General features: G+C 37.4%; 1 protein-coding gene and 1 long non-coding RNA gene across 3 annotated transcripts in view; one reads left to right on the forward strand and one right to left on the reverse strand.

Moving 5' to 3' along the window:
* Positions 1-15541, forward strand: part of LOC306870868 — a 1223475-nt gene that overhangs the window by 544446 nt on the left and 663488 nt on the right. The gene's annotated exons all lie outside the window — the stretch shown is intronic.
* The window catches only part of LOC306870987 (microtubule-associated serine/threonine-protein kinase 1-like), a gene marked incomplete at its 5' end in the record, with an annotated part of 39457 nt that overhangs the window by 22299 nt on the left and 1617 nt on the right, over positions 1-15541 (reverse strand). Inside the window, 4 exons of the mRNA XM_079418622.1 lie at positions 118-219; positions 399-608; positions 704-779; positions 1064-1218. Of these exons, the coding sequence (XP_079274748.1) occupies positions 118-219; positions 399-608; positions 704-779; positions 1064-1218 (543 nt within the window). The remainder of the gene's footprint in view (positions 1-117; positions 220-398; positions 609-703; positions 780-1063; positions 1219-15541) is intronic.

Genomic DNA, 15541 nt, shown 5'->3' on the forward strand with positions numbered 1-15541 from the left:
ACCAGACTGTTCTAATAGATTCTCACTCCTTGCATAACTTAAAGCATTAGGTCATACTGATTTAAATCAGGCTGACTGGCCCAGACCGTTGTTAAGAAACTCTTATTGACAACCTACCAGACATTCAAGGAGTCGAGCAGGCCTGGCGATGACGATGAGAATCTTCTTCACCAGCTCCTTGATGAAGGTCACCTCTGCACTCTCCGATCGCTCAGTTGACTGTATTACAATGACAGAACACATCACAAGTGGCCATCTATATGCATGCATCAATGAAAGCAATGATCAGAAACAACTTGAAATGGAAGAATACACAAGTGGAAAAGTATTTTAAATAGAGAAAGTTAGTTTTAGTTCAGAAGAATGAAGAAAGCAAAGTCTCTGGAGGCATCATTTACCTCCTGAAAGAGCCTTTCCAGTTTATCCGTGAGCTCACAGAAGTATCGTGAGGTAATGAGGCCGAGACGAGACTTTTCCAGGCAGTCTCTGGCCAGCTCAATGATCTGATGGTGTACGAAGCTGAGGACACCGTCAGCCAGGGGCAAGACATTCTCAGGGGAGTTGCTTTGAATGATCTCCTTGATGCGCTCCTCCATCTGAGCTGTGGCCTGAAGGGTGGAGAATACAAACCAACAATGAATTCCCCTTTAAAGATACAATCACTCAGCAATGAAGAAGATTGGTGAAAGTTGGTTACACTTACTTTGGGAAATCTTTCTTTGTATACATGATTCATCATGATAATCTCATGGTCACAGCATGATGGGGATCTTCCAGGACTGTCAATGCAATTTAAGAAAAAAATTATTTTCAATACACTCATAGTCGTGTCCTAATGGAATGTGTCCCAGTTTGCATATGTACATGCATTTCAACATTTTTCTAAGTAAATAATTTGTGACATACTACAACATTAACATACATCTTCATACCTTTGGCATACTACTTTGTGATTTGGTATGCAGTAATTCTTGCATATTAAGACAGATGGAATGTGAATTGTGATGCATTGGGATACAGATCTCAGAAAAGTTCCAAAAGACAACATCTAAGCTTCCTGTACCTGAGACTGCGGGAGCGTGGCCGCATAGGTGTAGCTCTCCTGCAGTCGTCTCCAGCAATGCTCTCTGTGTAGAAATGCTTGGACAGGAAGTGGAGCTCGTCTGGTGTGGGCTGGAAAGGCAGTTGATGGAGCTTCTCCTGTGATGAACAGGACGACTGGAAATGAAACGAAAATGCATTGATAAAGAAAAGAAAAAAAGAGAAAATGAAATGGAAAACCAAGAAAGAAAAGATGCCCCTGATGTGTTACATAACACATCATTAGGTGATAATGCAGATGATGGATAAAACTAAAACACAGCAATGGGTTTTCACTGTTTTTTTGTTTCTTCTACAAATGATGTGGAGCAGAGACCTCCATCAATGTGCAAGTATATAAGTGAAGTATCTAAAAGAATAGCAAAATGCTACTGTGCAAATGTTGTGCAAAATGCTATGCTACCTCTACCAAGTTTGCTAAAACCAAAACACAAATGTCATCATTTACTCCACCTCATTTCACTGCACAAAGATATAATTTTCTTTTTTGGGGTCAACTACTCCATGTAAGGCAGTCGGAATCAAAAAATTAGCTATGAAACTATTATTCTTTTGAAACTGACAATATATTGTGGTGGATTCTGGAAAATTGGTTCATTTTGCTTATTAAGTACTATATTAAAAAAAAACAATTTGTTCACCATTTTATAGACCGTTATATTGTGCCCTAACTAACAATGACAGGGCAAAATCCCTATCCCCCGGTTTCACAGACAAGGCTTATGCCTAATCCCAGACTAATATGCAAGTCTGAGCTATTTCAACTTAAAGAAACTTGCACTAACTGATGTTAAATTATGCCAGTGCCTTTGTTTTGTCTCAAGATACACATCAGTATTGTTTTTTTCAAAGGCATGTTCATAAAAAGTACTTAAATGTCCTAATTGAATTATTGCCTAATCCTGTTTTAACCTAAACCCTGTCTGTGAAACCAGGCCTATATTTCCCATTCACATTGAAATCAGATTAAAAAAAATATTTTCTATTTATTACTTTAAAATGTAATTTATTCCTGTAATGGCACGAATAAAGATGGGCAGCTGCAGCAACTGTGTCACTAAACAACAGCAACCAGAGAGTGAGAGAGTGAGTGGGTGAGCAGTCTGGCATGGATTCAGGGACATATTTACCAGCAAACAAATCTGGCGATGCTCAGAGGCACATGAATCAGACTGGGAGACAGTCATGGCAGCATCTGTTGCCCGTGGCAGACAGTCTTAGCCAAGTTTCAATTCAGTTGTGCATGTAAGCGCAAGGACACAGTCACGAACCAAAAGCTTCAAAGCAGAAATCGCAATGAAGCTTGCAATGTCAACAACATACAAAGAAGTAATGTTGGTGGTGTTCATTGTATACAACAAGATGCATACAATTTTATTTGATAGTTGGAGATTCCTCTGTTACAAAACCTAGTGAGCTGCATACATAAATAACATTTTAAACCATCACAAATGTGCTTCTGACAGAAAGGCAACATTATGGCTGCCTTTATTTGTCTATGGTAGCATCACATTTGAGGAAAAAGCGATCCCAAAATGCATTGCTAAGATAGCAGATGAGTCAGTAGAAATGTAGACATTTAATACTTAATGTACTGTTAAAAGTAGATACCTTTTTTTTTTTTTTGGCATTTTTGCCTTTATTGTGATAGGACAGATCAGACATGACAGGAAGCGAAGTGGGAGCGGGATCGGGACAGGTCTTCGAGTCAGGATTCAAACACGGGATACTGTAGTTCGGCACGCTGCCCACAAGGCTAACGGCGTCGACAAAAGTAGATACTTTTAAGTATGCAGGGGGCCTTAGCAAACCTCCAAAGCAGGTAGAAATGGTGAATAAATGTATTTTTGAAAATCCCTATCCTTAAATCTCAACTCAGCTTTATTGATATAGCACCAATAAAAACAACGATAGTTGACCAAGGTGCTGTACAATCAATATCAAAACATTAGCACTCAGAACAACATAAATTACATCACAGAACAGAACAGAGCTGACACAACACAATTATCTACAGTTAAAAGCCAGAGAAAAAAGATGGGTTTTGAGTTTGGCTGTAAACTCATTCAGTGCAGAGGCAGTTCTAATAGAAACTGGTAGGCTGTTCCAGAGTTTCGGAGCAGCAACAGCAAAGGCTCGGTTGCCTCTTGATTTCATTTTAGCCCGAGGAATGTTTAATAGTCTCTGGTTGGAAGACCTAAAAGACCTTCCAGGATTGTGAGCAGATAATAAATCAGACAGATATACAGGAGTTAACCCATTCAGAGAAAAAAAAAAAACAGCAGCAGGACTTTAAAATCAATTCTATAACGAATTGGGAGCCAATGCAAATATATTAATACTGGGGTAATGTGCTCTCCTTTACGCACACCAGTAAGGAGCCTAGCAGCAACATTTTGTACCATTTGAAGTCGATTAAGAGATACTTGATTAATACCCATATAAAGAGAATTACAGTAATCAAGCCTCACTGAAATAAAAGCATGAATGACCCTTTCAAAGTCCTTAAAAGAAAGAAATGGTTTCACTTTAGCTAAGACTTTGAGATGGAAAAACTGGTTTTGACTACTGTACTAATCTGTTTGTTAAATTTGAGAGCACTATCAAAATAGACCCCCAAATTCTTCACTACTGGTTTCACACAAGAAGACAAATGGCCCAGATTTAAGCCAGGGGAGCTAGCAACTTCTGATGATTCAAAAGCTATAATCTCAGTTTTGCCTTCATTAAGGTGAAAAAAAAAATTAGGGACATATAGGCCTTAACATCAGCTAGACACCCAAGCAGAGCATCTAAACTCTTGTTATTAGATTCCAGGGGTTTCTAATAACAAGACACCATGCTTTCTAAAAATCAACCCCAGGGGAAGCATGTACAAAGAGAATGAGATTGGAGCGAGAATAGAGCCTTGAGGGACACCGCACGTAAGGGGAGCTGCATCTGAAGTAAATTCACCAATACTAAAAAGAGTGAGAACCCTACAGAATAAAAGACTTTGGAAGGTTTTGGAATTTAATTCAATGATCTGAATTTAATTTAATTTTAATTAAATTTTATTTATTTGCTTATTTATTAAAAATGGGGCAGGGGGTGTAGACAATAGGAGGTCTTGGAGTTAAAAAAAAGGCTGTCACATGAGTCATGTCTCTCATTTGCTAATGAGTGTTTCACTTCACTTACAAGATCACTTATAAGATTCATTTTCAGTTAAAAGTTAGCTGCATTTAAAGGCAGTAGAGAGCAAGGCAGCTCACTAGATTTTGGAATTGAGTCTTTGTCTTCATGGTTCAATGCTACTTAAGGTTCACTCTAAGATGGCATTCATACCCCTTTTCCACCTAAGCAGTTCCAGTGCTGGTTCGGAGCCAGAGCCTAGTTTCGAACCGGTTCTTTGTTTTTCGACATCCAAAGAACCAGCTCCGAACCAGTAAAAGCGGTTCGTAAGTAGCACCAAAACATTGCTGGGCTAGAAGGAAGAACCGCTTGTGTCAGGGGCTGGGGGCGGGGTTACAGTGCCCAACAAGACGAACAGAAACTTGGACCGCCATATTTGAAATAGCAGCTAAACGCTAACACGTTTGATTCGCCGTGTTTGGATGCCGATGTAGGTTCGCAAAGCCATGAACATCAAATAGCACCGCAACGTCCGCCATTGCTGATAGTTTGTTTAGGCTTGTTCGGGATAGATCGGCGTTGCGCGGACCGATCGGTGCGAGGCATATCGGGGTGCTGCGGGAGCGACTGGAAAGCAGACGGCTCTTTATGCTTTTGGATCGCTCTCACCGTGCTTTAGTGTGTTGGGTGCCGATCGATCAATCTGCGTGGCGCTGATGTACATCGAACAAGCCTGTTGTGCTGCGTTGACATGAAACGTATTCAGTGACGTAAGAGCTGGCTCTGTATTGGCTCTCTAGCATGTGGAAAAGCAACCGGTTCTTAAAGGGTTCGCCAGTCGAACTAACTAAGAACCAGCTATAGCACTGGCTCTGAACTAGCACCTGGAACTGCTTAGGTGGAAAAGGGGTATCATATTGACAGTGATTTATTTGCTTAACGCCACCAAAATGTTTTTGCCGTTTGTTGCTGGTAGGCTTTCCTGCTCAAATAAGGTTTCGAACCAACATCTTTACATGCTGGAATTCTGCTCAACTCAACAAAGCCAAATTTGGACATTGCTTAAATCTGTTCAAATTCCAATGAAAAAGAACGTCATTATGTCATTTAAACTTCAAATTATTTTGTTGCTTCAAATCTCTGCCAGTGAATGCATCGTCTGCTATTTGAAAAACATGTGATACTTACAGAGACGGTGGAGCTGGGTGTGTTTGTTCCATAGCCAGAGGAGGGAAGGGATGCCAATGACCAGCGTCGCCCATCAGTTCTACAAACACAGACATCCCTCAGTCCATTTCCTCTAAAAATAATTACAGGTACTGTGCAGAATCATCATCAGTAAATAGCATATTCTAGATTGCATTGCATTGGATCCAAGACATGAGAGACGGGTGGTACACTAGATAAAAGGAAAATGCTGAGTGAGTAATTTATTTTCAAAGTAGAGTAGATGAAAGAGTGGCAGAGTAATCCATGAGCCGGGGCTGCTATCTTTTCGAGCAGTGTTCTGTGAGTTTCCTATGGGTCTCCTGGCTGATTGAATGATCTGATGATAATCTCAGGAAGACAAATGCCACTAACACTGGGAGGAGTGTTACATGGGGCGAGTAAATGCAGAAGATGCCAAAAAATGGTTGTGCAGGCACATATCTACAGTGAACGTACATGTTTAATGTACATGGAAAGGAGTGCGATGCACCATGGTTGATTTCTGGTACACATGTACAAGAATAAAGTGAATCTCATGAAAACATGTCCAGGTCAGACTGCACCCCCACTGTAAATAATATTAATAATAATAAATATATATATAAATGTAAATATAAATATATATAGGGCCATAAATATTTTTTTTTACTGTGATATTTTTTTCCATAATAATTAAGACATTTCCCCCAAATTCTCATTTGCCATAATTATTATTTTTTATTAGACTATCATTACTATAAAAATAGAATTTACTATAAAAAATTAAAGTAAAGAAATTATTTAAAAAATAAAATAATTTATAAATAGTTTATTTGTTTGTCATCATAAAAATATCATTACATTGTTAAAAAAAAAAAAAAAAAAAACTTTGAATTTGGTGAAATATGACTTGAAAATGATTAAGACGGGTATCATGAGATTCGCTCGATAAGTTTCCTTTGATTACCTGTCTGCTCTTAGCCCATGACTAGAAGATTATAAATAGTAAAAATAAATAAATTAAAAAGATAATAATAATATTTGAAAAAAAAAAAAAAAAAGTATACGAATTTTGAAATAAAAGACCCATTTTTCACCCCATCCTGTCTGATCGAACAGAGCTTGATGTGACAGGTTAAATCTGAACTTCTGAACCATGGTTTTAAATTTGTTCCCATCTAAAACTGTAGAAAGCCTGTCAGCTCCTGAGTTTTTCCAAAAGCAGCAACCAAGAGCTTTCATCGGTCACATGTTCCTCACTTCAAAGAACACTGTTTACTTGAACATTGTAATGATGTCCTGATATTCCTGACAGATTTGGACCACTATTCTAATAATACTTACAGATATTTACCTTTTAAATTATGGGTGCTATAGGTAGTTTGCACACTGCTCTTCTTTACAAATTGCAACACAATGTCAAAAGAGCCCAAAAGAGGCCAGTCAAAAGAGCCCAGCCCAAGTCTCTTTTATACTCTTTTCCCTAGATACAACTTGGATCCCACCTTTAATGTAAGTATTGGATTTTTTTTGCTCATATTCCAGGCAAAAACCTGGTAGCTTAGAAATATAGAAAATTTCTCTTCAAAAGTGTACTGTAGTCATTACCTGCGTGTGAAGGAGAAATGAGCTGAAGCACTAGGGGAGAAGTTTCTAGGGCTGTCTTGTGGACTGGTGCCTGAAAAAAAGAAGAAAAAAAAATATATATATATATTTTTTTTTTACACTGTGCCAGCAATACTCTACAATTTTCTAACAATATTAACATCATTTTTTTCTGCAGTTATATATGGCTGTGCCAGCTGTACCATCTTTCTTCTTGAAGGTATAGGCAACACTTTCAGCAAAAAAACTAAATTTTGGTTTGGCCCCAAAACAATTACACTGCCTCAAATGCTTTGGATTATAATTAATAACACATATGGGCAGTTTTTAATAGTATTTTATCAGGCCCTTTGTCCTTTTTGGCAAAAATAGGAGTCAGTTAAACCAGAAAGGTCCATACGCAATTGTCACCATATGTGCCCTCTTATTAGTTAAACCCCACTGTTTCTGGGGATTGCTTTTGGCAATATGGCCACAATTGAGGGTCTGGGAGATCCCAAACCACGGCCATTAGAGCCAGTATCCCACTTCCACCAACAGAAAAACAGCCTTCTGCCCTGCAACAATTAAAGATAATTAACCTGATTGAACAGAGGAAGGAGTTAATAGTTAATTAACAGACATGTCTATGGCCCCACCGGTGGTGATAAAGAGAGGCCCCTAAGCTTTGCTGCTGGTGGATGCTCATTAGTGGTGACTAATTTACTGATATTCACACACAACTGATAAACAGAGTCAGAATGAATTTAAATTAATGCAAATAAGAAACTAATAATGATGTGGAATTTGCATTTTATTAGCTGATGAGGTTTTCAATGGATGATGCCAATATCTACAAAGTGGCAGATTGCTGATACAGTGGCATGAATGCAATACATCATCCGATGTAGAGCCTGTGTGCTTGAAACGTCACCTTTGTGTTAATAAATTGCTACAGTTTTGCAATTGCGATATGTCGACTTTATCTCCTGTGTCTGTTTTAAGTTATTTTTGGCCACTTTGAATAATCTGCCAGTGATTCATACACATTTTTTAATACAATACAATTTTATATGTATATAAAATGCTGAAGATATTTTTTCCTTTTTTTTTTTACTTCTGTTCAGCAAATATCAATTAAAGGTCTTTTGTCTTTTACTACGTACTTACATTTAAAGTAATTATTTGATACAATGCACTCATTGCGTACATACATGTTTTTATGTGTTTGTACTTCCAATTGAAAATGTTGTCCTGTAATTAGATCTGTGATTAATTTCAATAAAGTACATTCTATTAATTAGTAGTAGTAGTCCCTACTCCTAAACCTTTACCCAACAAACCTTTGCCATCACAGGAATGTACTGCATTTAAATATATTAAAACATATATATTAAATATATTAAAATATTTAAAATATATTAAAACAGAAAACAGTTATTATAAATTGTAATAATATTTAAAAATATTACTGTTTTTTTTCTATATTTTTGATCAAATAAGCAGCCTTTATGAAAGCACTATGTAAAAAATATCTTTCAGATCCCTAAAGTTAGATCAGTAATGTATAAAATAAATTTATAAATGCATTATTCTTTATCCTCACATAATTCATGACTCAAGTCTATAAATGCTATGCTAAATGGTATCTGAGAGCATAAGGTGTTATGAGCCAGCTGACTATGCCTCATTTCATGACTATAACACTAAAGTGATGTTCAATCACATTAATACACTGTAATTAAATCAACAGTAATGCTGAATGTTCTTTAAAGGTTTCCAGTACAGCGTGTGCTCAGTCTGCAGAATGTGAGAGACGAAGACCTAGTGCGAAGCTCATGAATCAGACACAGGATCGCTGCTTGAACACACTTTTTTCTGCAGTGCTTTATCGAGTTTTGTGGGCCTGGCTGCCTTAAAACAGACTGTTTCTGCGACACAGGTAAGTATTAAACCATGCCCTAACCAGGTGTGAAGCAACAGTTTCAACATCTTTCTTTTTTTTTTTTTTAAGAGACTTCACTATGGGTAGGCCAACACAGCAAAAATAAGAATCCAAGTGTCACTTGGACAGACTCTAGACACCAAAACCATCAATAATATTAACACACATGCACATACGCAAACAGACAAACACACTGAACCAGTTACCTGTGTGTGACGACAGAGGTGAGTGTGGTCGAGGAAGGGCTGATGACTGACCACTCCCTATCAGACTTTTTCTGTTGCTTGTTCTGCAGCTAGAAAAACAAACCAAAGCATTGTGTTTTGTGAGCAGACCACTGCAATAATAGCTTTGCATTACAGAAAAATGACAACAGCATTAAGACAGGTGAGCCATTTTAACACTTAAGTCACACTGGCGCAAAAAAAAAAAAAAAGAAGAGAGGCATTAATGCTTTAATTGTGCATCTGTCATGTTTACATAAAATATCACTATAGATTTGAAAGTATCATTATAGATAATTGATTTTATAAATGATTTGCATAGAAGTATATAGCACATATCATTTACTGTAACACTGCTGTCTGTCAAGTGCAAATTTACCAAAAAAAAAATGAAAAAAAAACAGGGCTGTGAAATGCAAGAGAGAACTATTACGGTATGTTTGATATTTCATTTTTGCAATGAAAGTGACATGTTGAAAGGTGCTGTTATTTTTGTTGTTGTGTTGATTGCCTATACAAAACATTTACTGTTAATAATAGCCTGTACACTGTCATTTTGAATTTGAATTGCCTTGACTTTTTGAGGTTTTTTTTAGCTAAGAAATAGTTAGCTTTTTATATATATATATATCACTTCTGAAAATATAGGATATGTTTAAGTTTGTAAAATATTATTTATTGTTTTCTCTTTTCTGCAAATATATTAACCAAGCAATTTCAAGTCATTTTAAATGACCATGCTGACCACTTTGTGTGGTGCATTTAGAATAGAACTTTTTCTAAAATGTTCAATAAAAAAGAATGTTATGTTGTAGTTGCATATTTAAGCTGACTAGTTAAAATAATAATAAATGGCAAACATTCTAATATATATATATATATATATATATATATATATATATATATATATATATATATATATATATATATATATATATATATATATATATATATATATATATATATATATATATATACTTTTCTCATTCTTTTGCCATATCGTCCAGTCCTAAGTAATATTTATGCTTTAGAAGCACAGTAATAGAGGACACGGTGAAATCCTAGAGGGGAATTGAACATGTGACTGTGGCCTTTTCTCTAGCCATTGATCCCAAAGCTGGTGTCTGAATGGCAGCTGGGCAGGCATCACGGATGACATTGCAAAGCCCTTGTGACCATCACCTCAGTAAAGAGACTGTGAAGAGCAGCTGCCAGTGAATCATTCACATTCTTGGAGGTGTAAAAGGAATAGTTTGCCCAAAAAGTATAAGTCTATCATCATCATCATCTACTTCTACTTTATTTAGATTTTTTTGAGGAGCCCACAAAGAGATGTTAAACAGAATGCCCAGGTTGTTCTTTTGCATGGAATGCAACTTTTTGTGTGAACCATGACTTTAACAGTCTCTGTGATCCTTAATTTTTCATTTTCCTCTTGAAAACAAGAATAATTTATTAAGGAAAAGGCCATGAGAAATAAGCGAGAAATAATGAGAGCCATGAGAAATAATATTGGCCACAGCTTATTATGGGCAGGAAGGTTAAGACAGTTGATTATTCCTCTCCGAGTTAGAGAGTCACCACATTAGCTGAAAATGTGCATGATTTTAGTAAAACAACAAACACTTTCCAGCTTTTAGTGAACTATGATGAACTAGGCAACAATCTTAAGTACTCAAGCAAGACCTTCACTACTACCAGTAAAGAAGAATATGATTCATACAACATATAGAAACATAAACCACTGAATAATGTGACATTTGTCTACATATGCAAGAAAATCGAAAACAATTTAAGTAATTTTCCTGAATGCAGATGGAGAGGCGGATGACTCTAAAAGGGGGAAAAATAAACCAAATGTCAAGTAAGGAAAATGGTAATGAATCAATCATTTTGAGGCACTTCAAAGGTGCCATATCTTACATATGTGTACCATTCTTGTTTTAATATTTTCTCTCGAAGCCCACTTGCGTTAGTCAAGGTTTGTTGCACTAAATACAGATGCAATTTAATTTTATATAACCGTTTTCCACCTTCCATCTAACCCTTGGACTTTAGATATGTAGAGACATGTAACTTGAATATGCAATCATGGACAGTCATACGGTACTGTAGTGAGCTTATTGTTATGATGTTAAGATGTCGTAATAAGCTATTCTTGCCGTAAATGGTATTTTAAACTGGTTAGAGTTTTAAGAACTGAAAGTTAACAGTATACCTTTACTTTAAAAGAGCAAGGTTATGTCTTATGATATGAACCCTTTAAACAGGTACTGCAGCATGATTCAGAATAATATCTGGTTCATGAGCGCTCAGTTAAAGAGGATAAGATTTTGCTATTTATACAGCTGCTACACACAGGCAGATTTAGAAATGGACAGTGCTCAGCTCCACACTTCTTGCGTTATAGCTATAATGAAAATGCAATAGCTCTATGCTACACATTAAAGGAAACCCACACAGAAATGACTAAGCAACGTAAAAACAGAATCAAGTATCAGTCACTGTTTTGCCACTTGCCAGCAGACATTTTGCTTTCATCACTGACTAATCATTCAGGCATTTACAGACACCTTACAAAAGCTAATTGTGAAGCAGTCTCTTTAATGATCTTTTTATTAGCTTTGCCTCAGTGGGTCCTTTCTTTAATTTATAAACAGACTTAAATCCATCATTGTTCTTTGCATATAAATACAGTATTCGTTAGATAAATGTTAATTACACAAGTTTCAATTTATCAAGCACCAGTAACTGGAAGTATGATTTATGCAACTATGTCTGTCCAGGTCACTCGATACAAAAATGAAACAAAAGAAAGCTTTGATTACTAAATTACTTTACAAGTGACACTTATCTAACTCGTGTCAACACATGAACATTTCAGAACGCTGCAAATATTAGGTCCACTATTGTCAGATACAAAAAGAGAACTATAAAAACATTATTAAAAAGCAAGAAGAGGTCAGAATTGATTAATCAAGGTCAGAACTATAAATTATGAAGATCTCTTTGACAGATGGATACATCATGCATTTCGTTAGTATATACACAACATAAAATGTAGTTCTTATATTGCTTAACTATTGAACACAGAAGGAATACACCACTTTGCTTGTGGTGTAACAGCTGTGTGCCATTATCAAAGTTATTACAGATAAAAGACATTACTCTTTACTCCACCCAGCAAAAACCAATAAACAGCACTGTGAAGAAAACAATCATTTTTCTTTGCATGTTCTCCACAACTAATTTATTTCAACATAAATGACAGATTCAGTCTGATTTACTCAGCCTTATGATACTAATCGGATCATCTGTATCGTCAATGGTAAAATAGGTCATTCCCAGGATTAAAAAGTGCGGAAGATGGAAATGCACACGCAGTAATGCACATTAAATGTTTGCTAGCAGAGATATCTAAAGTATGGTTGGTTGGCCTTTTGGTGAAGGTTTGGTCTTGTCACATGAGAAGTGAAAAGGATACGGTGCAACTTCAGCATTTCCTGCGAGAGCAGTGTATCCGACTGTATCGGTCAAATAACATTGAGATGCCCAGCTCTTTTCAGGAGGATTTAGAGAACAATTCATTTTCCTCACATTCAACATGCATATTTAGGCAAATGCACAGTAATTATGCACGTAGGTAAACATCTTTTGTGCCTGCTGCATGGACTGAACAATAATGCCCTGATTACAATCAAGAGGTACTCCAGTTCAACATTCACAACGGAAATCTAGCACAATAGAAAGCACAGAACCTGCATTAGCATATTGTTCTTGTCTAACCTCAACTGACTTAATCCTTGATAAAGGTTTACCACCTAAAAACCCAACGAAAGTAGTGACAAGCAATCAACTCGTTTACCTTTTGGAGCGCCGTAATCTTGCTCCACTAATAAAGTGAGGCATAGAAAAGTTGGAGAGTAGAGTCCATAAGCTGGAGTCAGACATTGTCCCAAAATCATGCCCCCAAAGTGCTCTGAGCTGTCTTGGAAAAGAGAGTGAGGAAAAATGCCTGGCTTCTACGAGAAGCAGGCACCCAACACAAGAGTCCCGGGAAGTCCTCCCCGCGCGACGCTCTGTCACTACAGAGGTTCGTCCATGCACATCTGCTGCTCTCTGCAGCATACACAGGCTGTCAAGGGGGACAGTGTGTCCTTTGAAGTGTCCTAAATCGAAGAGTGTGAAAGCTCCTCTGAGCTGTTTCCTATTCAGGTCATATCTGCTCCTGCTCGAATGCTGGGTGCCTCTGGGACAGAGGGACAGGACTGCTTCCAGCAGAATGACTTTTTGTTTTGATGTTAAAGTCGCACGGCTCTGCTGCTATCCCGTAGACTCATTGAGACTCAGGCGCACTCCATATCGTGTAACAGGCACCTACCATACCACATCCTGAAGCAGGGAGGGGAGAGGAAAGGAAGGGAGGGGGGCGTGAGTCAGAGTAGCAATGCATCATCAGCAGACGACGCAGTGAATGCAATCACGGCTCTCCCAGTCTGGCCCCAGACCATTTGAAATGGAAATGCAGTTTTTCAACCATAACCATGTGCAAGTCCTGCACCCTGTAGCCAAGCCTCTTCACCCCTCTCTTTTTTTTTTTTCCTTCTCTGGACCTGCCATATGAAGAAAACCACCTTCTCTCTTCCACTTCAGCACCTTTGATCTCCTCCTGTTCTGTTCTTCAATCTGCTCTTTTGGCAGGCAGGGACATAGAGAGGCCCAACCTCCCTGACACATGACAGATGAAGTCGGAGGGGTGGAATGGGGCCACTCAACAATTAGCCGTTGAATGTAGAGGGGCCGCTAGCCACTATGGTGTGAGCCAAAGGACGTCACTATGAGGAGACCAGTTGGGGCAAGCCTAAAACAGCATAAGACTAAACCAGGCACACAGACAACTAATCAAAGCTTCAAAGTAAAGTGCTTCAGATATGGACATAATCATAAGGAAGCTGGTCATGAAGAGAGCAAAGTCTAGTTCAGTCATCTCACAACTTTAGTCTCATGACTTTTTATCTCTTCCTGCAAGGCCAGTGACCTATAGAAACATAAATCTGGGAACAAGCCAAGCCTAGTGTCTTCTGTGTCAGCCTGTGCTCTATATCTGTATGCACTGTTTTTGGTGCTCCAATTTGGAGAGGATGAACCAAAAACAATAGCAGTGGTCTGATTCAACCAAGTGCAAGTTATCTTTTTAGCATATAAAGCGCAGAGTAGGGATGCACCAAATGTTCGGTAACCAAAATTATTCGACCAAAAATAGCAAAAGACCGAATACATTGTACCGAACAATGACGTGACACGATCAAATAGAGGCATGCGCTAATGCAGCAAACATGTCTTCAGTGTGGAAACATTTAAAAGTCTCTGAGAAAGACGCAAAAATCATTATAAGCATCGACAGCGAGAGACTGTTTAGTACTGCATGTCTTCGATCAGAAGAGGAAGGGTTGGTTGTTGCTGGTTACTGTATGATGATTGAAATCGCAAATTTCCTTAATTAAATAAAGAGCAGATTGTTATGCTTTCTAATACACGCACGATTTGCATGTATTCTGACATCGCTGCACGAGCTCGTGGCACTATCTGCTTGTTAGCCAGGGGTTCAAAGTCCAAAGCACGAGGAAAATCTGCGCTGGAACAGTGTTACTCGTTAGTTGCTCAGTAACATTATGAATTTAAAAATAAGACAACATAATAATAATAAATACAACACCTCTATAAATACATTATAACATTCCCACATATTGTTCATATTGGGATCTGTAATATTTCCTAATGTTTTAAAATAATTATCTTCTGTTCAGCAAGGCTGCATTTATTTGTACAGTAAAAAAAAAAAAAAAAAAAAAAAGATTCAAGAAGGAGGGTCTCAAAAATGGCTAAAAACTATTAGTTTTATAAATTATTAGTTAAATTGTGCCTTGTTTGCATAATGTCTGCAAGAATATATTTAAAAAAAAACAGTGTTAAGTAAATATTTTTTTAATTGCTTTGGAATTGATTTTTTCTTTGAAAAGCAAGACAAAACAATAAAAAGCACATTTTGGCCATTTAACTTATACAATGGTGAAAAAATTGGCAAAATACGTGGGGGAAAAACGTGAAAAACCATGTTCGGTATTCGGCCTTCGGCCCAGTGTTTCATTTTCATTGTCATTTCGGTGCATCCCTGACTCAGAGTATATCTTCCTTGTCCGCATTCTGCTTTGGCTTGCAGAAAATGTGTGTGACATCATTTTATCAGTACAGTCTGCTGATATCCTGTGTGAAGCACAATTACTGTGACCATGTAGTAAAAGTGATTTGAGGGCCTGGAAAGAAAGATTCACTAGATCCATCCACACTCTGGAATGAAGTGAACGCACTGTGGAATTTTCTTTAG

Source organism: Barbus barbus (assembly GCF_936440315.1).
Source record: "Barbus barbus genome assembly, chromosome: 6".
NCBI classification, from domain to species: domain Eukaryota; kingdom Metazoa; phylum Chordata; class Actinopteri; order Cypriniformes; family Cyprinidae; genus Barbus; species Barbus barbus.